This window comes from Dunckerocampus dactyliophorus, chromosome 7 (genome assembly GCF_027744805.1).
Source record: "Dunckerocampus dactyliophorus isolate RoL2022-P2 chromosome 7, RoL_Ddac_1.1, whole genome shotgun sequence".
NCBI lineage: Eukaryota > Metazoa > Chordata > Actinopteri > Syngnathiformes > Syngnathidae > Dunckerocampus > Dunckerocampus dactyliophorus.
This window is the reverse complement of record NC_072825.1, coordinates 31,265,920-31,293,635: the sequence shown is the minus strand read 5'-3', so window position 1 is coordinate 31,293,635 and position 27,716 is coordinate 31,265,920. Positions and strand designations below refer to the sequence as shown.

The following is a 27,716-nucleotide window of genomic DNA, read 5'->3' as shown; positions in this document are numbered from 1 at the left end:
CGTGAGTTGCAAGAAATACGCAAGGTTCGGTCTGGGTGAGAGACATGCCCCGTAGTAAAATTCGAATAATGCATGTTTGTTAACACTCCCTCAGCTAACATAATTATGTTCAAGCCGGGTTTTGTTGCGTGTTTTTTCTCGAGCAAACCAGAAAAATCGAGCAATCATCGCAGGGTTCAGTTAGCGAACTACATTACCCATAAACACGTACGTCGACGTATCACGTCACGACGTCGCTCCGCACACAAGCAAAATCCAACATGGAGGACATCGTCGCTGTTGAAAAGAGCCCGGTAAATGTTCGTTCCTTTGTGTTTCTTCTATTATACTCACGTTGGCCAGTGTTGCCGTGACCGGGTTATACATGTTCAAGCGTTTATTGTTTCCCTCCGTTTGTGTTTTTAGTTTGTGTGTCGGCAGCGCTCAGCCCGTCAACAATGTGGAAGCGTAAACCTGCCAATTCATTCGCTATGTCATGCAGGGTAGCCGGTAGCATTAGCATTGACGTTTCTAGTGGAGAATACATCTGAATAGTCAAGCAAACACCGGATTCACAATCTGAGATTAGTCGAGTCGAAAGTGTATTTGTTATTTGGCACGTGTGACTCAAGACATTTGGTCGACTTTTGACGTTGTCAAACGTGGCTAGCTGTCAACGAGCTACATGGCTAATTAATGTAAACTCCAAAATAAAAAAGTGTTCTGGGCGGGCAAAAATTATGCATTCTTATCCATTTCTGCTTCTTTGTAATAAGAAGGTAAACACACCGCAATTGGATGAACGGTTTGGTTAAGTGTTTGTAATTAGAGCAGACAGCAAACAACGTTGTTAAATGTTTTGTTACATTTTGTGTGTTTTGTTTTTGTTGCACACAGGACGAGATGCCAGCAGTTTTGAACTCCAGACCGCAGACAGGTCTGTCCTTCTTGGCACCAGAACCAGAAGACCTTGAGGATCTGTACAGCAGGTACAAGGTCAGACCCCTTTCACTGTAGTTCCAAACTATACCCCAAATATGAATTTTTTTTCCCCATTTACCTTCAGAATGCTTTCTCTTCATATAAAGAATAGAATATATCAAATAAGCTTAAGGCCTTGTAACAGGGGTGTCCAAAGTGCAGCCTGTGGCACATTCTAAAAATATAATTTAACCAGAAAACTAAAAAAAAAAAAAAAAAACAGCAAAAATGGAAACGTCTGCAATAATTTTACAATAATAAAGTTGAAATATTAAGAAAAAAAAGTTATCTCATAAGGATAAGTTGTAATTTTATGAGAATAATGTTCTAATATGATGAAAAATTTTGTGATTTTTATTAGCATAAAATCAAATTTAGGTTTAAAGAAAAAAATAAATTCTTTTCAAGTTGTAATTATGACAAACAAACAAAAAATAGGTGTCATTTTTGGAAAGTTGGGTCGTGAGCTTTGAGTAGAAGCAGCCGAAACGAGTTGTCTCCGTAGGGTGGCTGGGCTCTCCCTTAGAGATAAAGTGAGAACCACTGTCATTTCGGAGAAACTCAGAGTTGAACCTCTGCTCCTCCACACTGAGATGTGGTGGCTCGGGCATCTGAGCATATCTGGGGAGGTGTTCAGGGCTCGTCCGACTCGTAGGAGGATGCCTCGGGGAGCACCCAGGACATGTTGGAGAGACCATGTCTCTCAAATGGCCTGGGAACGCCTCGGGATCCGCCCGGGAGAGGGAAATCTGGGCTTTCCTGCTTAGGCTGCTGCCCCCGCGACCCGACCTCAGATAAGCGGAAGATAGATGGAAAATTGGGTTGCGGAAAAAGTTATGTTACAAGAATAAAGTCAAAATGAATAATAATAATGGGAGTAAAGTCATAATTACGAGAAGAAAATTTACAAAAAGAAAGTTCAAATAGTTGGAAAAAAAATCAGAAATGGGGCCGCACGGTGGCTGAGTGGTTAGCACACAGCAAGCCACACAGTCAGGAGATCGGGAAGACGTGGGTTCGAATCTCCGCTGGGCATTTCTGTGTGGAGTTTGCATGTTCTCCCCGTGTGTGCGTGGGTTTTCTCCGGGTGCTCCGGTTTCCTCCCACATTCCAAAAACATGCATGTTAGGTTAACTGCCGACTCTAAATTGTCCATAGGTATGAATGTGAGTGTGAATGGTTGTTTGTCTATATGTGCCCTGCCATTGGCTGGCGACCAGTCCAGGGTGTACCCCGCCTGTCGCCCGAAGTCAGCTGGGATAGGCTCCAGCATGCCCCCGCGACCCTAATGAGGTTAAAGGGCATAGAAAATGGATGGAAATCATAAATGGGGGGGAAAAAATGTAATTTTATGAGAATAAAGCCAAAATGTTAAAGTAGTAATCAGACACAAGTTGCAATTTTACGAGAATACCGTTGTAATGTGACAGGGGAAAATAATGTCATTTTAGTAGCATAGTGTTAAAATATTAAAGACAAATACGCTATTTTTTTAAAGTTGTAATATTATGATATAAAAAAAGTTGTAGTTTTTGGACAGTTAGTTAGGGAAAGAGTTATATTACATATTAAAAGAAAATTTACCAAGGTTACTTAAGAAGAAAGTTGAAATGGTTGGGAAAAAAAACCAACACCAAAATAACCAGGTGTAATTTTATGAGAATAGTGAAAATACAGTCATCCCTCGCTACATTGTGGTGCGAACATCACTCCCTCCCCCCTTTATCACAGTTTTTTGAAAATGAATCGATAAATGACCACAGTTTTGTTGTTGATTATGGACTATTATTAGTCAAAAATATGGAAAGACAAGTTATGCATTATTGTGGTCACTAGGTGTCAGTAATGTTACATTGATGAGACATTATCTTACATGACATTACCCTCACACTGCATGGAGTCAGCCCTGGTGTGTCCAACATGATAGTGACAACAAGTTCTCCCCTCAATCCGTGTGGAAGTGGTAATTGTGAATAATGAGTGTTGTGGATGTGTGCTGTCCTTGATGAGGTTGTGTGTTCTGCGTAGGACTCTAGATTTATAAATGTCTTGCAGTGAGGGGAGGGCTGCCCCAACAATGTTCTGTGAGGTCTTGATCACCCGCTGGAGTGCCTTCCTATCACGTGTTGTACAGTTACCGTACCAAACAGTGATGGAGGCGGTAAGGACACTTTCCATAGTGCATCTGTAGAAGCAACTCAGGATTGTGGTGGACATGCCTCTACACACCACTACACACACTCCTCACCTACGATTGCGTGGCCTCCCAGAACAACACCAGCATCATTAAATTTGCGGATGACACTACAGTCATCGGACTGATCACTGGTGGTGTTGAAACATCATACAGAAGAGAGGTGGCGGACCTCATAGCTTGGTGTCGTGATAACAATCTCCTTCTCAATACAGATAAGACTAAAGAGATGATCATCGACCCAAGAACAAGGGAAAAGGAGCCGCATAGACCCCTGTTTATTGATGAGACTGAGGTGGAGAGGGTGAAAACCTTCAAGTTCCTTGGCACACACATCAGCGAGGACCTCACCTGGTCTCACAACACCCAACAAATGATGAAGAAGTCCCAAAGGAGACTGTACTTCCTGAGAAGACTGAGGAAATTTGGCATGTCCACCACAATCCTGAGTTGCTTCTACAGATGCACTATCGAAAGTGTCCTTACCGCCTCCATCACTGTTTGGTACGGTAACTGTACAACACGTGATAGGAAGGCACTCCAGCGGGTGATCAAGACCTCACAGAACATTGTTGGGGCAGCCCTCCCCTCACTGCAAGACATTTATAAATCTAGAGTCCTACGCAGAACACACAACCTCATCAAGGACAGCACACATCCACAACACTCATTATTCACACTCCTACCGTCAGGCAGACGCTACAGGAGTTTGAAGTCCAGGACCACAAGGCTGGCAAACAGCTTTTACCCACAGGCCATCAGGCTTCTCAACGAAGCACTCACACACGCAACACACGCACACACTCATAGCACTTTATTATTTATTCATTTATTTGTATTATTTATCTGTATTAATGTCTCTTCTGTTGTTGTTGCTTAATTTATTGGTATTTATGTTTCTTATGTTCTTATTCTTCTTGTGTTTTCTTTCTTTTCTTGGGAGAATGAACAGAATAAGATTTTCATTGCATGGTATAACTGCTGTTGTACTATGCACATGACAATAAAACTCTCTTGAATCTTGAAATTTTTGGCTTCTTTGTACTTCGTTTGAAAACCGTTCTTTAGTTTAGAATAAACCATTTGGAGGCTAACTTAGCTCAGTTGCATGCTATGTATAAAGCGCCGTCTGTGTCTTATGACCCTGCAGTGATCCCGTAGCCTATGCATTAGCAATGTGTTGTAAACAAAGAGTAATAGGAGTGTAAAGGTGACTATAGGAGTGCTATTTAATTTCTACAGTGCTGGAACTAATTAACAGCCATAAACGGGGGATGACTGCATTTTAAGGAAAAATAACGTCATTTTATTTACATAATAAATATTTGGAAAATGTAAAAAAAATATATAGTTTTTTAAAAAAGCAAGTGAACAGATGTTGATGCTAATGATAGGCTTTTTCACCTGTAAATTCCTTTTTTGATTTGAAATATGGAGAACCTTTGAACATACAAAATATCAAAGTGGGCCTTGCAGCCTTTCATTTTTCAGTGTGGGAAAAGTTTGGACACCCTAGCCTTGTAATCTTCTTCCCTTAACATTTGAGCCACGTTCCTTTTACCGTGTGTTGGCAGAAGCTGCAGCAGGAGCTGGAGTTTCTGGAGGTGCAGGAGGAATACATTAAAGACGAGCAGAAGAACCTTAAGAAAGAGTTCCTCCACGCGCAGGAGGAAGTGAAGAGGATACAGAGCATCCCGCTCGTCATTGGCCAGTTCCTGGAAGCCGTGGACCAGAACACGGCCATTGTTGGTTCCACTACCGGTACAGTTTTACCACCTCAGGGGAATTGGACAGTAGGAGTTATGTTTTTTTTTTATGCTATGCAGCTAAATCCTGAAAGCACGTGTAAACTGCCTGCAAAAAGGTGACGGATGAAATACCAAGCATTCTGTATTTATCAATTCTTTATGACATCAGGTGTCTTTTCAGCGAAACCAGGAGATGCCAAATGCGTGCCTGCGTTTAAATAATTCAGAGCGGAGGACATGTTTTAAATGTGTAATGAGCTTCTTCTGCTGGGTGGTCTTCACTCACATCTCAGGGTCTAACTACTATGTGCGCATCCTGAGCACCATCGACCGAGAGCTGCTCAAGCCCAACGCCTCGGTGGCGCTGCACAAGCACAGCAATGCCCTCGTCGACGTGCTGCCCCCCGAGGCCGACAGCAGCATCATGATGCTGACGTCAGGTAAATGTTGACATTTGGCTGTGTCAGATCCATGAAACAGTCAGACTGTGCAGCAAGCGTTGAGCCCAAATCAAGAAAAGTGTGATTATGTGGCTCGTTATGCCGTGTTTCCGTGCACAGATCAAAAACCCGATGTGATGTACGCTGACATCGGAGGCATGGACATTCAGAAGCAGGAAGTCAGGGAAGCCGTGGAGCTTCCACTCACGCATTTTGAGCTCTACAAGCAGGTCTGATACCAGAAAATGTCACCTTTTAACAAGCATTGTTCATAGATGTCCTCATTGGAGTGATGAATGGTTGACTTTCTCTCTCACGCAGATTGGCATTGACCCGCCCAGGGGAGTCCTCATGTATGGGCCTCCAGGTTGTGGAAAGACCATGTTGGCCAAGGCTGTGGCTCACCACACTACAGGTATGCACCTGCACACCTGGTGGCATCACTAGCAAGTACAGCGAAATGAATCCTGACCTCAAATCATATACTGTATACCGCGGTCATTTGTGTTCATTTTTCTTGAAAAGTTCCACTGTACAGTAATGCCTCGTTCATTGTGGTTAATTAGTTCCATGCCCGACTGTGACGTGAATTTTCGCAAAGTACGATTCCTTTTTTATGAATGAAATATTTATGTAGTTGGATGTTTGACCTTCTAAATGGAGCGCTCTGCACATTAAATAACACCCCACAGTCCCCTTTACACTCCTGGTGTCCAATCTAATAGACATAATAAGAGAAAATAAGACATAAATGCGACTCATACTTGTTTGACTTGATATTAACTTATTCAATCCCAGCTGTTTTTTCAAAAGACAATCCCTTCAGTACTGGCGCACAGAATATTGTGTCGTATGTCTATATAAACATGGAACCTACCAAAAGAAACATTAGACTCCTGTCTTTCATTAGGAAAAAAAGTTTGTTTCTACCTTTTTCAATTCTTTAGTAATCAGTAGTAGAACATAGGCAAGTTTATATAAGTTTAAAATATCAGTTCCCGAGAAAAGCAGCTTTTTGTGAAAAGGTACATTTCAAGCATAACTTTCACTTTGATACAAATATTTGATGCTTTTGTGACAGCTCAACTATTTAAACAACCATACCAACATAAACAACACAAAAAACATCAAAATAAGAATTTATTTACAAATACAACACCATCAGCTATTTACAATTTTCACATTTGGAACTGAACTGTGTGCGCGCGTGTGTGCATTTGTTAAAATTTCCTTACAAGGCATAAACTTCTGCACGCTACACTCCTCCACGCTCTCACCTCCTCCTTCCTGTCATGTGTGATTCTTCCATTGACATGATCCCTGCCGAACTCTTATCAAATGCTCTTCTGCCACCTTGTGGCCAATTTTATGGGTTAAAATTGCTCTGACGTGAAATGCATTAGTGGAGAACTGCATCATCAGCTCTTTTTGCCTCTCGCGCAATAAAACGTAAAAGACGTGTAAATACGTTGTTGAGATTGGACATTCAGGATTATAAAAACCTATAAGCACGTCTTCGGTATTGATTTGAGTTGATGTAAGATATTTTAATTAGGCTGTATTCAACCACAAAGCAGCATGATTTATGAATTAACATCTGTTTGAAAAATGGTGATAGAGTGAAGCCGCGAAATTGGAACTGTGACGTGGCCAGGGACAAAATGAAATGATTTGTTCCAGGGTCAAACTGACATTATGAAAAAGATGGATTACCTGTACACTGTTCCCTCGTTTATTGCGGGGAATAGGTTCCCCAAACAGCCAGCAATAAGTGAAATGTGCCAAGTAGCCAACTTTATTTGTTTCCAATGATTCTATATGTTTTAAGGCTGTAAAAGCCCTAACCAGACACTTTATACACTTTTCTCAGACAGGCATTAACATTTCTCTCTTGTTTAAACACTCTCAAAGTTAAAATTTTGTTTGAATTTTAATGATCAACCTGCTAGGTTGGACACAAGAAATTACTAAGTGACTCGTGCATATTTCACTCCTCTGACCGTGCCTATTCATCCTGCCGCCGTTCCGCTGTAGTGTTTTTCTATCCTTGTTGAAACGTGTCGTTCTTGTCGTGTTTTCCTCCTCGTCCTCTATTGGCCGAGGATTCATTTGTTCCGTGGTGGCGCCCTGCAGCCGCAACTTCGGAAGACGTCCAGGGGTCCAGCTTTTTGTGCGACGGCTGCAGACATCCTCTGCCTATTGGGTGCGGAGCGTTTCATTGTGGGTTTTGTCGGTGGGGAGGACTTGCGGCCATGCAGCATTCAGGGTCGCACGGTTGCCTTCTTCTGTTTTTTCTGTTGTTTGTTGGCCGGCTGCTAGTTTGCTAGTGACCACAACAGGAGATGGTCTACAGCACATGTGTCAAACTCGTGCCCTGGAGGGCCGAGACACTGCAGGTTTTCTCTCCAACCAGTTTCTTCAGCAGGTGATTTAATTGATGAGCTCCTTCCCTCAAACTGAAGGTATTGATCATTAAAATCACCTGCTTTAGTGACTGGCTGGAAAGAAAACCTGCAGTGTCTCGGCCCTCCATGGCATGAGTTTGACGCCCCTGGTCTACAGCCAATCAGGACGCAGAAGACAATGGGCGGTGCAGACAGAAGAGAGAGAAGAGGAAGAGACACGCCACCTTGTGCTAAAGCACAGAACTACAACACTCAACTTTCCACGATGCAGTTATTCTTAAAGGGCCAGGTTCGATGATATGCTGGGGGAAAAAAAGCACTAAAATTACAATTTAAAAAATCTGTGAAACAGCGAGTCCGCGAAAGGGGAACCGTGAGGGAACACCATATAGGCAACATTCTAAGTGTAAAAGGAAGTTTTTAGGATGGTAAAACAAAACGTGTGAACATCTCCATGCGTCTAATTGACTGATATGCTGATTAGGTTTGTAAATGTCTGAAAGGGCCCAAAAGAGCTTCATTGTGGTGTGTGAAAGGCATAGGTTTCTTAGAAATGATTCTTGATGTACCGCTAAGCCTCCAATGTGGGAGTTTGGGATTTCGGCGCAAACTGAATGGGATTTTTGTTCTCTTTGCCAGCGGCATTCATCCGCGTGGTGGGCTCCGAGTTTGTGCAGAAATACCTGGGCGAAGGCCCTCGTATGGTGCGCGACGTCTTCCGCCTGGCCAAAGAAAACGCCCCTGCCATCATCTTCATCGACGAGATCGACGCCATCGCCACAAAGCGCTTTGATGCACAGACTGGAGGTACGCTGTATGAGCGTGATGCACCTTTTTTAGTGCAGTCCCGCCTGGTCTGTCGAGCAAACCTTCATCCTTCCGGCCTTCTTGGTTCTCTGCAGCCGACAGAGAAGTGCAGAGAATATTGCTGGAGCTGCTTAATCAGATGGACGGTTTCGACCAGAACGTCAACGTCAAGGTGAGCCAAAAAGAAGAAGCTTTTAGCTAATTCCCCCGTGGCTGTACCATTTCTCTCTCTCTGTCTGTGTGGGTGTGTCCCTTTTTATATAAACATCTTTTATGATTCCAATTCATCACCACCCACCCTCACCCACCTCCAGGTGATCATGGCCACCAACAGAGCGGACACGCTGGACCCGGCCCTGTTACGTCCCGGCCGTCTGGACCGAAAGATTGAATTCCCGCTGCCCGACCGCAGGCAGAAACGTCTCATTTTCTCCACCATAACCAGCAAAATGAACCTCTCTGAGGAGGTGGACCTGGAGGACTGTATCCTTTTTTTTTTTTTTTTTTTAGTAAAATATGTCACATTTATTTCAGCTTCATAAGAAGATTGATTGATTGATTGATTGATTGATAGCTAGCTAGCAGCCTTAACTGGTGCACAGACGTGGCCCGACCAGACAAGATCTCCGGAGCTGACATCAACTCCATCTGCCAGGAGGTGGGTGGGCATTACCACTTTCTTTCACTGTAGAACAGGGGTGCCCAAAGTGCAACCCGGGGGCTATATATAGCCTGCAGCGTGTTTTTTTGTTGTTTGTTTGTTTTAAGTCACCTGTGGCACATTCTACAAATATAATTTCACTAAAAAACAAAAACAGCAAAAATGGAAAAATAAGCAGTAATTTTATAAGAATAATTAAGAGAAAAAAAGTTGTAATCTTATGAGAAAAAGTTGTAATTTTATGAGAGTAACGTAATAGTATGAGGAAAAATAAAGTTACAATATTTAAGAAAACACTTCCTTTAAAAAAAAAAAGTTGTGATGAGAAACAAAACAACAGATGAAGTTGTCATTTTTGGAAAGTTAGGTTACGGAAAAAGCTTTGTTACAAAGTCAAAATAAATCATAATAATGGAAATAAAGTCATCATTACAAGAGGAATATTTACAAGAACAAAGTTGAAATAGTTGAAGAAAAAAATTAAATTTTACAAGAATAAAGTTTTTTAAAAAATCTGAAAACAAAAAAGTGGCATTCTAACAAAAACGGAGTTGTAATTTTACCAGATTCATGTTGTAATATTATGAGGCAAAATAATGTCATTTAATATTCAATAAAAATATATATTTTTTAAAGGTCATAATATAAGAACAAAAAAAAGTTCTAAATTGGCAAATTAGGTGGGAGAAAAAGTTCTAACATGGGAATTAAAGTCATCATAGGAAAAGAAAAAACAGTCATTTTACAAGAATAAAGTCATTTTATTGAGAGAGAAAATAATATTTTAGTAGCCTAGAGTTGAACCACTGAAGAAAAAGAAAATGCTATAAACACAGTATTGTGTTGTATGGTTATTTAAATGTGGACCCTACCAAAAGAAACATTAGACTCCTGTCTTTCATCAGGAAAAAAAAAACTTTGTTTCTACCTTTTTCAGTTTCAGTAATCAGCAGTAGAACATAGGTACGTTTCAGGAAAATATCAGTTCCTGACTAAAACAGAAAACCATATTTCAACACAGTTGAAATATTAAAGGAAAATACACTTTTTTAAAGAGTTGTAAAATGAGAACAAAATAAAGTTGGAAAATGAGTTTGGAGAAACAGTTCTATCATGGGAATAAAGTCACAATATGAAAAGAAAATTGAGCAAGATTATTCAAGAGTAAAAAAAACCAGCTGTAATCTTACGAGAATAAAGTCCAAATATTCTGAGGAAAAATGTCATTTTAATAGCATAGACTTGAACTATATATCAAAATATATAAATATTTATAAATATTAAAAATCCTAATATGACAACCAACCGTGTGTGTGTGTGTGTGTGTGTGTGTGTGTGTGTGTGTGTGTGTATTCAGAGAAAAAAATTCAACATTATTTACATAGAAAGTTGAAATATTTGGAAATTTAATAAAAAAAAAAAAAAGCAAAAAGTGGGAAAAAAGGAAGGACCAAATTAGATAGTAATAGGCTTTTTCACCCACATAACAAATCTGGATGCAGTTTTTCTTGAAATATGTACGTATAGACTATATAACATACTGTTTGAGTATACACTAAGTCCCCTACTAACGAACATCCGACGTGCGAACTTTCGGAGATACGAACCCAAGCTGACTAGTCTATTTTTTCATGTGTTTTGACTTATAAGTCCATATTTATACTGCTATATGCTTGACCAGCCAGCCCATATTTATACTGCTACATGCTTGACCAGCAGAGGGCACTGTGACACTGCTAATGGGACCAACAGATACAGGAAGACGAGGAAGAGGACAGAGGAAGGCTAAGAGTTTTATGATACAACCCGAACAGAGCGTGTGATTAAAGTTTATGAAGAGTTAATAGGCCTGCTTAATTCTACACCACCCACAGAACACTACCTCTTTTAGAAGAGTCTAACCACCACCACCATTTGTCCTTTTTTTCAATAACTCCTCCAACTCCTCCACAACGACGTATGCTCGACCACTCCTCTTCAAAGGTAAATAACATTTATCATTACGTATTATTATGTCACTTTTATTATTGTTTTTTTCATTAATTATCCTGGTTTAATATTACTACTACATCCAAACTCATATTTACATACATACACATATACTGTATATGTATACACGTACATGTAGTACCTATATCATTGCTAATATTACCTTTCCCCCTACTTAAGAACAATTTGACATAAGAACGGTCGTCTGGAACCAATTGTGTTCGTAAGTTGGGGACTTAGTGTATTTCCAAAATATGAAAGTTGCATCCTTTGCTGTTTCACGATGCAGCCCTCGCCGGTAACGTTTTGGACACCCCTGCTGTAGGAGAGACGTATTAGAATATGCACTTAGCCAATCTTGTTTTGTTTCTTGGTGTCAGGCGGGAATGTTGGCTGTGCGGGAGAACCGCTACATCGTCCTGGCCAAAGACTTTGAAAAAGCTTACAAGACTGTCATCAAAAAGGACGAGCAGGAGCACGAGTTCTACAAATAGAAATCAAGGACAACACAAGTTCATCAAATTATGTCTGTACTAACTTGTAGTCTTGGACTAAACGTGTATTTAGTAGCCTCACGTGTCTCAAAAGTCCTCTACCTTGTGATGGAGTGTTGTTATTTTTTGTACAGGCACTGTGATGACACCTAAAAATCAGGCCACAGCTGTATCTATGAGCACTCATGTATACGACTTGACTTTAAAATCCATTAAAAGTCTTTTCCATGAAATGTGAATAAGAGTTGTTTGTCTCATTGTTTTTTTTTTAATACTGTAGATTCAAATGAATTACAAACTTGCTTATTGTGTGTAGAATTAGAGTTGACTATTTGCATTTTACTGTCCGTCAAACTGCTACTTTGTGCTTAAAAAATGGAAACTTTGTCTAAAAACAATGCTTTTTTGTTTTTCAGATTTATTGTGACATGCAAGTTGGGGGGAAAAAAAATTGTTTAAACCTTGAGGGGATGTGGAGGGGAAAAAATGGATAGGCAAAGATGTCCCTCCGAGACCTCCGTAATTGCGTGAAAAATTTCGCTACCCATCATTTTTTTTTTCTCCATGCCTCCTCGGGGGCTCTGTAAATTAATGAGACCTGAGGGGACATGGAGAAAAACAATTGATGGGTAGAAATAAAAATGGGCAGGCAAAAGTTCTGTTTTGTTTTTTTTAACCCATTAATTGTTTTTTTCTCCATGTCCCCTCCGGGGCTCCGGAATACGGAGGCCCCAACAGGGAGGAAAAAAAAATAGAACGGGTAAAAAAAAAAAAAAAAAAATTTCCTAGCCATCATGTTTTTTTTTTCTCCAGGCCCCCCTCAGGTGCTCTGTAAATTAATGAGACCCAAAGGGACATGAGGGGAAATTGATGGGTAAAAAGGGGCTCCGTAGTACACAGGCTTTCTTTGCTCTAATGCAGTGGTCCCCAACCTTTTATGACCCACGGACCAGCTTGCGTTTCCACAAATCTCCCGCGGACCGGGGGGTCGGGGGTGTCGTACATTATAGCGGTCTAATTTATCTTATTTATTATGTATTGTGTAAAACTAAGACATGAATAACATCAAAATTAAAAGCACAAAATGAATACCGACCCACCATCCACCAGTTCAAGTTCCAGCCAAATTTTTCCAGAGAGATTATTACATGGCTGTTTGACGTGTGTGGTAAGAGGCAGTGCGCTAGCATGAATTAACTTGAGACAAATGTGCAGATTAGCACTCAATAAGTCATCCAAACTTACCTTTTTGCATTCCCACATAGTATCAGCATTTGACACCAAATATTAGGTGAAAGAAAAATGCTAAAAATACAGTAGTAGTCTATGTGCGTCGAGAGAAAGTTAACGCACACACAATGGACATGCATCAAGTGAGACGGATGTAACAGAGAGAATCCGGCCACTTTTCAAAATAAAACATAACAAAAAAGAAATAATGGAAATTATTTTTTCTTTCTGTGCGGCCCGGTACCAAATGACCCACGGCCCCGGGGTTGGGGACCACTGCTCTAAGGAGACGGAAATTCACTTATAGCGGTCGGGTCTGCTGTTATCCGCGATGGACGAGGGACAACAGTACTGGAAGTGCATACATTCAGGCAGCTAGCTATTTTTCCACATGATGGCTGCTGGTTGCTTTTGCAGTAAAAGGGGAGGAGGAAACAGCAGCAGCGCGACCTCCATGGTTTATCGTCCATCAGCTCAGTTACTGCCTGGGCTTCAACTTGGAAACATATATTCCCCTTACGGAGCGGGCCCGCTACTCTGGGAAAAATTCGCCACCGAGTGGACTTGCTTGAGGATTAAATCAAGTATTTTGAGGTAAGTGTTGAAGTGAATGAACGGCACTCGGGCGCGTTAGCATAGCCGGCTACATGCTAACCACAGCCCGGGTGACTCGCAGCAGCTTGGCCGACTCGAGATCTGGTGTCGGCGGTCATGTTTTATGGTGGTTCTGGTTCCACAAAAATTGACTCACTGGGTTTACTAGATCAAGAGACGATGTTGTTCGCTTCCTCTTTTCCTCCGTGAAACATGTCTGGAATGGCCAACGTTTCCGCACACTATCAATGAATCCGTAACGACGCTTGTGAACATAACCCCCCCACCAACTTTATGCTAAGAAATACATGTTGCAAAGGTAGCAAGTTAGTAGGTATTTAGTTCATCTTCCTTTTACGATGCGAAAAAACTTTAATGACGCAAGACAAACTTTCTTCTTGCTTTACTTATTTGAAAACAAGCTCTCTAAAAGTCAAACCACCAAGACAACGGGATCTTAAAAGTTGGGTTAAGTTTTTGAATTCAACATGCGGAAGTGTTTTAAACCAGCTAACAAGTTACGAGAGTTGGCTAGAAAGTGGTAGTTTTTAAAATGGTCGCTAGTTTCGCCACCTCCCGTCTGTCTCCTATCATCAAATGTTGTTTTTCCTGTTTTGTATTTGTCTTTTCCACTTGCGTTTTGTCATTGCATTTAGTAATGTCTTGGATTGAATTGTCTTCTTTTGGTCAGTTGATTGACTTCATTCAGTATTCTTATTTAACTCATCTGGCCTTATTTGAAACTCCTTTTTAAGTGACATTTACAGGGACCACTAGACCACCGTGGGCGGATCACAGCTTTTGTCTTGACTCAATGTTAAAGCAATGGGAACCCAAGGCACCATACCCCGCTATGAAATGAGTTCTAACTTATTTAATACCTGGGGTAGACAAGTGAATGCGGTATCAAATTATAGCTCAAGTCATGTTTTATCAGACAGAATGCATCACAGACTTGAATTGTGTAACATTCCTAACATACGTGCGCTGCAAAACGTGTGTCAGTGTATTCTTGCTAGTTGCTGCACCGTTCTGTCAAATGGCTGATCTGATCAGGAGGATTATGTCAGGGTTATCCTGGTAAGATGCGCACCAGCAGAGACAGGAATCACAGAATACGACCAGAGTCAGAAGGGGAAGAAGCAGCTTCTCCAGAGACTGAAGCCTTTGAAAGACGCCGGGGCCGCCCACCCTCTCTGCCTTTTTATCCAAAGTTAGGTGTTGTTTACAGATAAGTTTGAGTTTCACATTCCAGCAAACCATGTAAGGATATGAGTGCTCGGTACTTGGCCACTTGAGTGGTTATTAAGCGATTGCTACAGTATTTACAATACATTTAGTGCACACTACACTACTAATATAAGTGAGATTTAAAAGAGGTATATGCAATATTTACAAAGTGGAATAGCATACATGTGTTTCCATCAGATTATCAGCCCCCAAAAAAGCCCCAGTTTACATTTGCCCATACAGGTGAGAAAGTTTCACCACCTAATTGGGGATACCATACAACATTGATTTGCATAACGTCCCTCCATTGGGTGCAAAGCACATGTTTGGATTGCGTTATTGAAGTAGTTCATCATGGTAAGCTGTACCACCCTCTGTTCATCCTCATTTTCCATTGCATTTTTAACTCATTTGTGTTACTCATTGATCATTTAATCTCAAGCATGTCAGCATTGTTCATCGGTTGTACCCGATTCCCTTACAAAAAACAAGGGGAATCTACGAAACTTCACCTATCCAGGTATTCATTTCACAGTCACACTGCTTGAATTTTTGGCTAAAGAGTTACTGATTGATTTAAATTTACTGAATAGTATCGTCCTTGAATCGTATCAGCAACCACAAATGGTGATATGAATCGAATCTTTGTTGAAACGAATCGTTCCAATCCTAATATACAATATATTGCAATCTACTAATTAAATTTCTACAATTGTGCGTGCGCTAGCAGCGGCAAGGTGCTGAAAGCAATGCACAGAGTGAACTCTCTTCCAGCCTGTTTGGAGACGAGGAAAACAGACACGCATGCACATGGTGATATATTGAGGAGGGCAAAATTAACTAGTTTATTTTCATTTATTGTGTGATTAAGTCATGGATTTATTATCATCAGACAGTTAATTTTTTTCTGAACGAGAAACCTACATGCCTCTCGTCCGTGATGAAACACAGCCTTGGTAGAGGAGGTATAAAAAGGATGTGCAGTCCGTCCCGGTGGATTGGACCCAGGGGGAAGAGCCTGGGAGACGTGTACCAGCTGCAGCCATAATGAATGGGCCGGGCTCAGGGTGGGTTGCCATAGCAGGAAGGTTAGCACGCGTTGTTTTTGCCGCTTCACCCCTTGGCCGTGTTTGCATATTATTCCACTGGCCCGCTTGCACACAAACACACACTGAATGGCAATTTCACTTCCACTCTGTTGTGCCTTCAGGTGTTTTTGTCTAAGTGTGTTTTTCCAATGTCCTTCTGTCCTGACCACCATTTTCAAAAAGATGAGCTGAGTTTATTTGAACACGCTTATCAGTCACAAAGCTGTTGAAGTGTACTTTTAACAGTCAAAATATGTGCCTTTTTAAGAAATCCACATTTGTATTATTTCTATTGCCTGAAGTAGCGCTTTAGCTCACAGGTGTTAAACTCAGGGACTGGGGGGGGTGGGCAAATTCGGCCCGCCATATAGTTTTATGCAGCCTGCGAAAGCCTGGACATAATGCACGTCAAAAAGACACTCTGCATGGGCTGCGATGAAATTGCTCTTCTGTCGGGAGACGATGCTGCGCATTGGATGATGCGGTTTCACGGTACCATAGTTACGGCTCTAAAATGTGCTATTTTGACATACAGTGCCTTTCATAAGTATTCACCCCCTTTGGTGGTTTACCCTTTTATTGCTTTCATAAATCAATCATGGTCGATAAATTTTAGCTTTTCTAACCAAAAAATATTGGAAAAAAAACTCTTTAATGTCAAAGTGAAAACAGATTTTTATAAAGTAATGTTAATGAAAGAAAATTATATAAATGAAAATAATTGTTTGCATAATTATTCACCCCCTTCAAGTCAGTATTTAGTAGATGCACCTTTGGCTGCAATCACAGCAGTGAGTCTGTGTGGATGGTCTCAATCGGTCTTGCTCATGTGCCCACTGCAATTTTGCTCCATTCTTCTTTGCAAAACTGCTTAAACTCTGTCAGGTTGCGTGGGTATCGGGCATGAACAGCCCTTTTCAAATCCAGCCACAAATTCTCTATGGCATTGAGGTCTGGGCTTTGACTCGGCCCCTCCAGAACATTTACCTGGTTCTTTTTTAACCATTCCTGTGTAGCTTTTGCAGTATGTTTTGGATCATTGTCTTGCTGGAAAATAAATCTTCTCCCAAGATGTAGTTCTCTTGCAGACTGAAAAAGATTGTCCCCCAGGATTTCAGTGTATTTTGCAGCATTCATTCTGCCCTCTATCTTTACAAGCCTTCCAGGTCCAGTTGCTGAGAAACGTCCCCACAGCGTGATGCTGCCACCACCATGCTTCACAGTGGGGATGGTGTGTTTTTGGTGATGTGCAGTGTTTGGTTTCCGCCAAACATGACGTCTTGTCTGATGGCCAAAAAGCTCAATTTTGGTCTCATCAGACCAAAGAATCTTCTTCCACTTGACCATGGAGTCTTCCACGTGGTTTTAATATGACTTTTCTTCAACAGTGGCTTTCTCATTGCCACTCTGCCATAAAACTTTGACTTTGAAGTGACTTTGAAGAACCCGGGCAGCAGTTGCTACATGCACAGTCTCTCCCATCTCAGCAGCTGAAGCTTGTAACTCCTTCAGAGTACACTAGGTCCCCAACTTATGAACACCCAACTAGCGAACACTCATGGATACAAACACAAGCCGACTGGTCTATATTTTATTTTATTTTGCCTTGTAGTCAGTCGCTCAATCAGTATTTCTACTGCTACTGTACATGCTTGACCAGTAGAGGGCACTGTGACACTGCTAATGCAGCCTTAGAGCTAATGAGACCAACACAGGAAGAGTTAGACGCTGGGGAGATGCAGCCTAAAGCTAAATGGAAAGCTAAATTGTACAACCTGGACAGAGCGTGTGATTAAAGTTTATGAAGCGTTAATAGGCCTGCTTAATTCTACACCACCCACAGAACACTACCTCTTTTAGAAGAGTCTAACCACCACCACCATTTGTCCTTTTTTTTCAATAACTCCTCCTCCTCCTCCACAATGACGTATGCTTGACCACTCCTCTTCAAAGGTAAATAACATTTATCATTACGTATTATTATATCACTTTTATTATTGTTTTTTTAATTAATTATCCTGGTTTAATATTACTACTACATCCAAACTCATATTTACATACATACACATATACTGTATATGTATACACGTACATGTAGTACCTATATCATTGGTAATACTACCTTTTCCCTACTTAAGAACAACTCGACATAAGAACGGTCGTCTGGAACCAATTGTGTTCGTTAGTTGGGGACTTAGTGTATTTGTAGGGGTCTTGGTGGCTTCTCTCACTAGTCTCCTACTTGCACGCTCACTCAGTTTACGAGGGCGGCCTGATCTAGGCAGATTCACACAAGTGCCATATTCCTTCCATTTCTTGACAATTGATTTCACTGAACTTTGAGGGATGTTCAGTGCCATGGAATTTTTTTTGTAACCATCCCCTGAGTTGTACTTCTCAATAACCCTTTCCCTGAGTTGCTTAGAGTGTTCATCTTCATGGTGTAATGGTAGCCAGGAATACTGATCAACCACTCTCTGGACCCTTCAGACACAGGTGTTTTACAACTCAATCACTTGAAACACACCCACACCACTCAGGTGATCTTCATTTCACTCATTGTGAGACTATTGGCAACAATTTGATGGACCTCTATTGAATTAGACCATTAAATTAAAAAGGGGGTGAATAATTATGCAATTATGCAATTGTTATGCAACAATTAACAATTATTTTCATTTATATAATTTTCTTTCATTAACATTACTTTATAGAAATCTGTTTTCACTTTGACATTAAAGAGTTTTTTTTTCCAATATTTTTTTTTTTAAAAAAGCTAAATTTTATTGACCATGATTGATTTATGAAAGCAACAAAAGGGTAAACTGGCAAAGGGGGTGAATACTTATGATATGCACTGTAGCTTTATTGAAAAGAGAAAAAAGACATATGGCAGAACACAATTAATATGAAAAAATAACAGAATTTTTAGGTCTAAATAAATAAATAATACAATACAGTTCTCAAATATTTTCTTAGTAAAAAACAAAACAAGGCAAAATGCAACCAAATCCGCACAATAAATAGCCAATCCGACCCCATGCGGTGAAATGTTTGTCCATAACGAACACCATGTTTGAACATAAGGATGTCCAGAAGTGCACCATGACACCCTAGGACGCAGTACCTCCAAATCCGAGGCAATGGTTCTCAGTCGGAAAAGAGCGGATTGCACCCTCTGGGTTGGGAGTGAGGTCTTACCCCAGGTGGGAACGATGACTTTATTAGTACTTGATGAGTGTACAAAGTAAACAACTGGTGAGTCTAGGAGACAATGAAGAATATTCAAGTATGTTTGTCATGACTATTCAAGTGATTGTAGCAAGAGAAGATTGGAGAGACCACTGGTATGTGATGTTTTCCTAGGTTGCAAACAGTGTAGAAATGAGTAGTAATTTGATTGAACTCTGATTTAAAGGTTATCAACCTATCCTGTAAATAGTTGAAGTGTGGGATAAACCTCAAGAAATCTACTGGAGATGAGTTGATACAGCGTCCTCTGCGATCTTCTCGGCCTTTTCAAGTTTAGGCGGGTGTAAAGTCCTAGAAGAACTTGACACAAGTACTCTAGGTCCCCATCTTACGAACATCCGACTAGCGAACACTCGCGGATACGAACACAAGCCGACTGGTCTATATTTTATTTTATTTTGCCTTGTAGTCGCTCAATCAGTATTTATACTGCTACTGCACATGCTTGACCAGTAGAGGGCACTGTGACACTGCTAATGGGAACAACAGAGGAAGAGTTAGACTGGGGAGATACAGTGTAAAGCTAAATGGAAAGCTAAATGATAGAACCCGGACAGAGCGTGTGATTAAAGTTTATGAAGAGTTAATAGGCCTGCTTAATTCTACACCACCCACAGAACACTACCTCTTTTAGAAGAGTCTAACCACCACCACCATTTGTCCTTTTTTTCAATAACTCCTCCTCCTCCACCACAACGACGTATGCTGGACCACTCCTCTTCAAAGGTAAATAACATTTATCATTACGTATTATTATATCACTTTTATTATTGTTTTTTTCATTAATTATCCTGGTTTAATATTACTACTGCATCCAAACTCATATTTACATACATACACATATACTGTATATGTATACACGTACATGTAGTACCTATATCATTGCTAATATTACCTTTTCCCCTACTTAAGAACAATTCAACATAAGAACGGTTGTCTGGAACCAATTGTGTTCATTACTTGGGAACTTATTTTATCTTGTTCAGAAGTGAGGGAATGTTGGATAGGCGGATCGGCGCAGCACCTACAGTAATGCAGTCGCCATCGTCCGTCCGTCGTGTTGAAGAGAGAGCTGAGCCGGAAGGCAAAGCTCTCAGTTTACCCCCCCCCATCTATGTTCCCACCCTCACCTATGGTCGTGAGCTTTGGGTCATGACCGAAAGAACGCTGGAGGGATTATGTCTCACAGCTGGCCTGGAACCTACTTGGTGTCCTTCTGGTGGAACTGGAAGAGGTGGCCTGAGACTGGGAAGAGACTGCTGCCCTTGCGACCCAGACCTGGATAAGCAGAAGAGAATGGAATGGAATGGAACAAAAATGATACTACACTAATCAAATGTGTAACTACAAAAGCACTCGGAGAGCGCAGACCTCCGCCAAGCGCAATAGTTCCCCACGCCCCATATTGTCACTCACACCAAAATATAGTCCTACATTTTTTGGCTCAGTCTTTGATCTTTTGTAGAACCTGTGGGAGACTTGTCCTGTATTTTTTTTTTTTCCCTAAGTGCTCTGACCATTTTTTGTGGAGTTATATGTACAAATGCCGAAAATGGTCCTATCAATGTTAAAGAAATCTTTTTAAAAATTCCTGGATCCAGACGGTGGTTCGGATCACCCCCAAAAATGAATCAGTTCTTCCATATCCAATTTCTGACAATTCCTGAAAATTACATCCACATCCATTCACAACCTTTCAAGTTATTTTGAACACAAACAGATAAACTCCGGCAAAAACATAACCTCCGCGTTGGAGGTAATAATATCATGAGGTTATTATACGTTTTACAGTTTATGGTTTCACAGTTACAGGCGGCCACAAGCTAGCCATTGCTGCCCATCCTCTATTCTTTTCTCTTTTTAATTAGGGCCCGTCACACCTTGATGTTTTAGCCAGCGCATGCCCGACGTGATCATTTTGATGGCATACGTTGAACTGCCGACGTTTTTTAAAATTTTGGGCGTATACATATTGTATTCATAACGAGTTCGACGTATACATGACGTATTAGTAACTTATATAGAACGTTTCTATAACTTATAGACAACTTATACCAACGAATGCGTAGCGTGTTGCCGGCGTTCACAACTTATGCCCGTCACCAGTCTAACTTATGCAAACCGCACGGCAGCGTATGGCCGACAATGACGTGCCGTAGCCTATAAAAAGGCTGCCACTTGATGACTCACCTCACTAGACATCGCAGTGTCAACATCAGCATCATGCCGAAGACATTTCCCAAGACCTCTGCCAAGAAGTATCAGGGCAGAGGGATCCATCACCACCCACAGCCTCACCCTCCCACTCTCACTCTGACGGAGATGACGCAGGTTCATTCCCAGTGTCACAGTGCCCTCTACTGGTCAAGCATGTAGCAGTATAAATATCCTTCAAGGCATTGCATAATGTACTTTATCTGTACTTTATCTCCGTCTCCTCTGAGCCAACCCTAGCCAAGAAGACACAGTTTTGTCTCAAGGTATGTTGACGTATTACGACTTGTGCGTAACTTACAAATAACGTGTGTGAACGGGCGTCAACGATCGCATAACTTATTGCCCGCGTATGCGGTACGTATGAATCATACGTTGACATACGTCAAAGTTTTGTGCATACACAAAATTTTTGGACGACTTGGACGTACTACGACGTATGCCGGCGTGCTTCAGCGTGCTCTTAACTTCTACAAAACTTACCCATAACTTATTCGACGTACGCCAGCATATTGGCCAAATTTTTCATACGTTGGCGTACGCTGGCTAAATCGTCAAGGTGTGACAGGACCTTTAGAAAATGTTAACACTTACACACAGGAAGTAAAAAAAAACCTCAATGATGGCATAAGCTAACGAAATGTACTCTGTGTTGGCATGTAAAAGATATGGTGTGAATGATACGTAACTGATACGGAAAAGGGGTTGGATTAAATAAGCTCTGTTTCTGTTTGGGCACGAATTGTGCAACTGGAACCGCATGATGGTCCTTCATGTCTGAAAAAAGGATATCATACCGTACCATACCCAAGTTGTAGAAGCATAAAAATAAGTTAACCGTCAAGTGCGAATTGAGTTGAATGAATTTCCACTTAGGAAACAAAAACTGGCTCATGTACTATAGAAATTGTTGTGGTTGGGCCTGTCACGATAAGAAACTCTGCTGGACGATAATTGTCCTACAAATTATTGTCCACAATCAATCTTATTGACAACATTTTTTGAGACCATTTTTTCATGATTTATGTGACGTAAAAGTACATCATATCAAAAGCAATAGATGTTCATTTCTGAACAACAGTATTTAACATTGTAATCGGAATGTCAAGAGAGTTTAAATAAAATAAACACAATAAACTAAACAAAAGACAAAAAAAGCCCTGATGAAAATAAAATGGAATCTCATTCTTTTTGCAAAAATTGCACTTAAATAAAAGTCAGTCATAACCAAAGACAATAAAAAATAGACCCTGTCTCTGTTAAGAAAAAACTCTCTCACTCCAATAAAAAGCACACACACACAGCAATAAATAGAATAATGTTTGTTGATGTAGCTATTACTAGACAGCACGCTGGCAGCCTTCGCGCTGGCCCTAGGAAAACAAACATGCATGCATGGACGTCAATTTATTGAGGGCGGCAAAATGATCGACTTTGTTTTTTTGGTTGTTGTTTTTTTTATCATTCGATTATCGTGACAGAACAAGCTGTGGTTATTACACCATCCCAAGAGGAGACATCGTTCCATAACAAAAATAATACTGCTACACGGTTAGCCTGCTAGTACAGTATAGTGAAAGCATATGGTACAAGATAGTGGTGTGGATGTTTGGGTCAATGTTAGACAAACTGTCCCTTGAGGGGCATCCCCCCTTTTCCCTTTTTAATGGTCCGTTTGTGTATGATGTCCCCCGAGGGTGGGGGGTGCATCCAGAGCATGCCTGTTATGTCACATTTCTTTTCAGACGTGAATAGTGATGCTGCTGACCCTGAGCTCTTGTCCCCACATGATGTTCTACACTTCTCTTGCATGCATTCATGTGTTACGTGTGCACGCAGACATATATTTACATGGTTGGGGATGAAATAATGCTGTGTCGTGGCTTTCTAGCGCCAGTGAACTCGAGCATAAGAAGCAGGAGTGTGAATAAATGTGAATAGGAAGAAAGAAAGGAAGGATATCTGTGCAGGGTGAACAAGGAAGTCAAAAGTACATTGTGTAACTTTTTGGACTGTTGTGTTTGTCCATGTGCAACGACAAGGGACACTTTGATATTTTGTAATATGCTAAGAAGTTATAAATATTCAAGAAAAGAGCTTCTCAGCTTTGTCATATGTAGGTGAAAAAGCACATTATTTGTACAAACTACTGTCCTTTCTCTTGTTTTCCCCATTTTACTCTTTTTAAATTTGTACATTTTGTTTTCAAAATAATGACTTTACTCCTGTAATATTCTGACTTTATTGTCATATTATGCATTTTTCTCCAGCCTAATTTTTCCCAAAATTAAATCTTTCTTTTTAGTTTTTCTTTTTTGGCCTTCTCATAATAATGCCTTCATTCATATTTTGACTTCATTCTCGTAACCAGGTCTGTCACGATAATCAATTAATCGAACGATTAAAAATAAAACATGCGATAATTATGACACTGTCAAGGTTATCCTGATAGGACGCGCACCAGCAGAGAGACAGGAATCACAGAACACAATCGGAGTCAGAAAAACTGCTTTTCGCAAAAAGGGGAAGAAGAAGCTCCTTAGCAGACCGAAGCCTTCCAAAGACACCGGACTCTCCCCAAGGGCCGCCCACCCTCTCTGCCTTTTTATTCAGACATAGGTTTCGTTTACAGAACTTATTTGTCAAGCTAATTTCCCACACAGGTTCACTGTACACTATACTTGAGTACCATCTAGCGGTTCAATTGTGAATTATACCTCATGAAAATAATTACTGTTGCCAATAATATCAAATATCAACGATAATTAGTAGCGCAATATCCGCCAGCAAAATTTATCGTAACATTACAACTTCTTCTGCAACCTGCAAAATATCTGCAGCATCTGTGCTACTAAAATGACACACAATATTTTTACTTTATTCTTGTAAAATTACATCTTTTTTCATTTCTGCTGGTTTTTTTTTTATTTTTTTAAATTTTCCAACTATTTCAACTTCTTGTAAATTTTCTACTCGGAATTATAACTTTATTCCCATAATATTCTGACGTCATTCTTGTAACATGAACTTCTTCTGCAACCTAATTTTCCCAGAAATAACATAATTTGTTTAGCATTTCAACTTTATGCTCCTAAAATGATGTTGTTCATCAGGTGTCCCTGCTGTTTTTTGGAATCTAGCGCGGAAATGTTTGGTGTTTGATCTGCGGTCACAGGCCAGTCTGATGTCGTCCTTGTGCCGTATTTTTGCCATTTGCCGCCGGTTGAAGAGCCACTTCTTGTATCGTTTGCTGTTGCCTTTCTCTCCAGACAAGATTGAGTGGGATTAGGATTACTTGCCTGAAGCTGCCTCCTTTTAACGAGCACTAATTGATGCGTAACCAGCAGCGCGTTAGCTAAAGCTGCCAGACGCTACCGGGGCGGAGGAGGTTAGACGAGGTCCGCGAACGTGCGAACCGATGAGTTTATCCATCACCCGGGCTCGTCCATGCGGGAGCATCTGCACGGGTCCCATTAGTCAGGCTTGTTCAACTGTGCTGTGCGGCCCCCGTGTAAACAAACACAATCTGTTTGTTGGCTCTGCCCACAATTGCTCATTGTTTGTGTAGTACACGGGAGAGCAACATTCTGCTGGAAATCTTAAAAAAAAAAATGTTGAGTGAGATCGCCATAATTTTGACAGCTGCACGTTTCATACATGCGTCATATTTTATCTGCAGGTGGCGCTCCAGGCGCCTTGAATTTTCTTCTGCTTTCATGGCGACGTCAGCGTTGCGTTTTGTAGACGCTTTTAAACATGTCTGTTTCAGTAATGCTGTTTTGGGATGTTTGTTGCTGAACCTGATGATCATCATGACAGGTGTGGTATTTCTACTGGTGGCCCGATGTTTGGAATTTTGACGTATTTTTGCCTTTATTTAAATCCGATTGAGCGAATGAACACGGTGAGCACATGAACACCGACGACCGACACGGACAGTTTTCTCAACTACCGATGGAGGTGCCTCGGACAGCAGAACCTCCGTCCCGACACTTACTGAGGCGTTTGGTCAGCATATAGAAACAAAACAGTGCAAAATGGTGCAAGCTCACAGACTGTGTCGCTGGCTACTTTGCAAAAACATACATACAGGAAACTTCTGTGTCAAGCTAATGTCTCACACAGGTACACCGTATGCTGTACTTGAGTACCATCTAGTTGTTCAAATGTGAACTACACCTCATGACAAAAAATGAAAAATGGTCTCAAACAATCATTTGTAGCACAATTATCGACCAGCTAAATGTTATTGTGACAGGCCTAGATGTGGTGGTAGTAGTAATGTGATGATGTTTGATTAGGACAAATCAACAGGTACAGTTGGTCAAATCCTAATTTGTTCCAGTCCCTCTTACGTCCAGGTGTGCACAAACTACACTTGAATCTAAATTTAAACTAGAAAAGCAACCGGAGAACACAGACCTCCTCCAAGCACCATAGATCCCCCCCCATATTGTGATTTACACCATAAATATTAGTCCTGCATTTATTTGATTTACATATTTAGATTAATTGGCCATGAAAACCTACCATTAGCAATTGGATTGATAATACCAATATTAGTACCATATCGGTCTTGAGAAGTACAAAGGTATCGGTTTGGAAAATAAGATATCATGCATCACTATTGCTGACATTTCCTATTCTGTTGTTATCAGCATGTTTGCTTTGTATGCCATCACAGGCACCCTTCTGTAATGGTACTAAAAAAAGGGGGGGGGGGGAGTGAACTTGTTCAGCTCGCTCAAAAATGTACCTTTTGACTTTAGAGGCATATATTTCCACAAAAGTTTGGTTTGTGTCCAAAGTATTGCACTGGAGGTTTGGACTTTGGAGGTTGCGCTGTACTGTCCTGAATAGCCAACAGCACCATGTACTGTACTGTAAACACACCAGACCCTTCCCCATTTTCTGTATTTTGTCTTCCACAGCCGTGTGAGAGAGACCATCCCAGTTCCTGTCCATCCAGTAGGACCAGTTCCCGCTATCCACCAAGCCACCAGGGAGTGGGTCTAACGTTGTGTGTTCAGTCACGATGGGACAATAGCAGAGGGTATCGACGCTCTTCTTCCTTTTCCCCCATCCCCTCCCCCACTCCCTTGCAGGACGCTCCACAGAAGCCCTCCCGCTAGCAAATACAGTCACTCACCCACCCACACAGAGCCACTCCTCCTCCCACGCCGGTCCCAGACCACTCGCCCTGCCTCCACAAGCAGTCAGGCAACGAGCGGCGGGTGGGAGGCTGTGTAATCCTGCAAAGTGAAGCTTTTGTGATGGCCACTGTTATTGTTGTTGCTGCTGCTGCCGGAGCCTCCCTCAGGAGGCGACGCGAGGGAGCACAGGAGGCGGTGTGAAGCTCTCACAAAGGCAGAAGGACACACGCCATCGGACCTCAGGAGAATGCGCTTTGCGGGGAGACAAATGGAATCCACGGGGAAGTGAAAGCGCATGATGTGGCACCGGCAACGCCTCCTATCACCAGTCGAAGATCGTACCAAAAGTCAACTTGGGGAAATATTTGAAACACACCTAACGTGCAGCAAAGCAATGCAGTGAACACGGAGGAGAGTACTTCAGCGTTTTTAATTTTTTTTTTAACTTTTGAATATATTTGCTATTAGTCGTCTTTTTGGTGGTCTCTGGGATTGAAAGCTACCAAAAGTGCCTTTATTTTGGTTTCACTTTTGTACTCGCATATAAGTAATAATACTTCAGCGACGTTAAATGTGCATGCCACAAGTGTCCGGTAAACAGATAGCTGACAATCTTCATCTCAGTTTTGTACGCAAAGCAAATTCCTCTCCGCAACCCACCCCACTCTTCATCTGAACTCAGACTTTCCACATAGCCTCGGCCTGCCCGTCGCCATGGTGAAGTTGCAGTCCAAATGGCGCTACCTGTTCATGTTCCTGGGCATCCAGCTGGTAGTCATGGCGCTGCTGTCCCGGGAGGGCTACCAGAAGAGGGTCACCTACTTCATACGCATCTTCCGCAAGTTGGAGGGCACAGGGACACCTGGTCGAAACCACACCACATCCCACGTGCCTGGAGGCGACGTGTATGCTAACCTCTCCCAACTGTCCAAAGGTCAGAACAGTGGAGAGGTGGTTTTCTACTGCCCCAAGACCTCCCCTCTCATAGGTGAGTGTGAGACGATTAGGCCTGTCACGATAGCAAATTCTTCAGGTCGATAATTAAGCTACAAATGATCATCGATAATTGATATTACCAACATTTTTTTTGACTTTTTTTTGTTACTTATGTGGCATAAAATGTATGCCATATGACCGTATCGAATGGTTGCATTTCTTTTGCAATGTAGCGAGCGACACTGTCTGCGAGTGCGCACCATTTTGCCCTATTTTGTTTGTATTTACTTTGCTGACCAAACACCTCAGTAAGCGTTGGCG

General features: G+C 41.3%; 2 protein-coding genes across 4 annotated transcripts in view; both read left to right on the top strand.

Annotated features, from left to right (window-relative positions):
• The first annotated feature begins 224 nt into the window (after positions 1 to 224).
• Positions 225 to 11,931, top strand: psmc4 (proteasome 26S subunit, ATPase 4). 2 transcript variants are annotated; one of them, XM_054782700.1, is made up of 11 exons: positions 225 to 293; positions 877 to 975; positions 4,729 to 4,915; positions 5,196 to 5,342; positions 5,463 to 5,572; positions 5,664 to 5,757; positions 8,387 to 8,554; positions 8,650 to 8,726; positions 8,869 to 9,037; positions 9,157 to 9,212; positions 11,585 to 11,931. In XM_054782700.1, exons 1-11 carry the CDS (start codon positions 261 to 263, stop codon positions 11,696 to 11,698), a joined length of 1,254 nt encoding a protein of 417 aa, XP_054638675.1. In that variant the 5' UTR covers positions 225 to 260; the 3' UTR covers positions 11,699 to 11,931. The 2 variants fall into 2 exon arrangements, with proteins under 2 accessions (XP_054638675.1, XP_054638674.1); XM_054782699.1 differs by having other exon boundaries at positions 228 to 299.
• A 1,373-nt stretch (positions 11,932 to 13,304) lies between these two features.
• Positions 13,305 to 27,716, top strand: part of si:dkey-199f5.8 (beta-1,4-galactosyltransferase 3) — a 41,415-nt gene continuing 27,003 nt past the window's right edge. The window contains exons 1-3 of one of the 2 annotated variants that reach the window (XM_054781466.1): positions 13,305 to 13,522; positions 26,238 to 26,312; positions 26,412 to 27,447. In XM_054781466.1, the coding sequence (XP_054637441.1) occupies positions 27,174 to 27,447 (274 nt within the window). In that variant the 5' untranslated portion in view covers positions 13,305 to 13,522; positions 26,238 to 26,312; positions 26,412 to 27,173. Of the gene's footprint in view, positions 13,523 to 26,237; positions 27,448 to 27,716 lie in introns of both variants that reach the window. The other variant, XM_054781465.1, reaches the window with a different exon arrangement.

Excerpts from the sequence above, each read along its gene's own strand:
- psmc4 (XM_054782699.1), top strand. The coding sequence starts at position 261 with ATGGAGGACATCGTCGCTGTTGAAAAGAGCCCGGTAAAT. Across the intron at positions 5,343-5,462 it reads CATCATGATGCTGACGTCAG|ATCAAAAACCCGATGTGATG; the intron begins GTAAATGTTGAC and ends TTCCGTGCACAG. Across the intron at positions 5,758-8,386 it reads TGTGGCTCACCACACTACAG|CGGCATTCATCCGCGTGGTG; the intron begins GTATGCACCTGC and ends TCTCTTTGCCAG.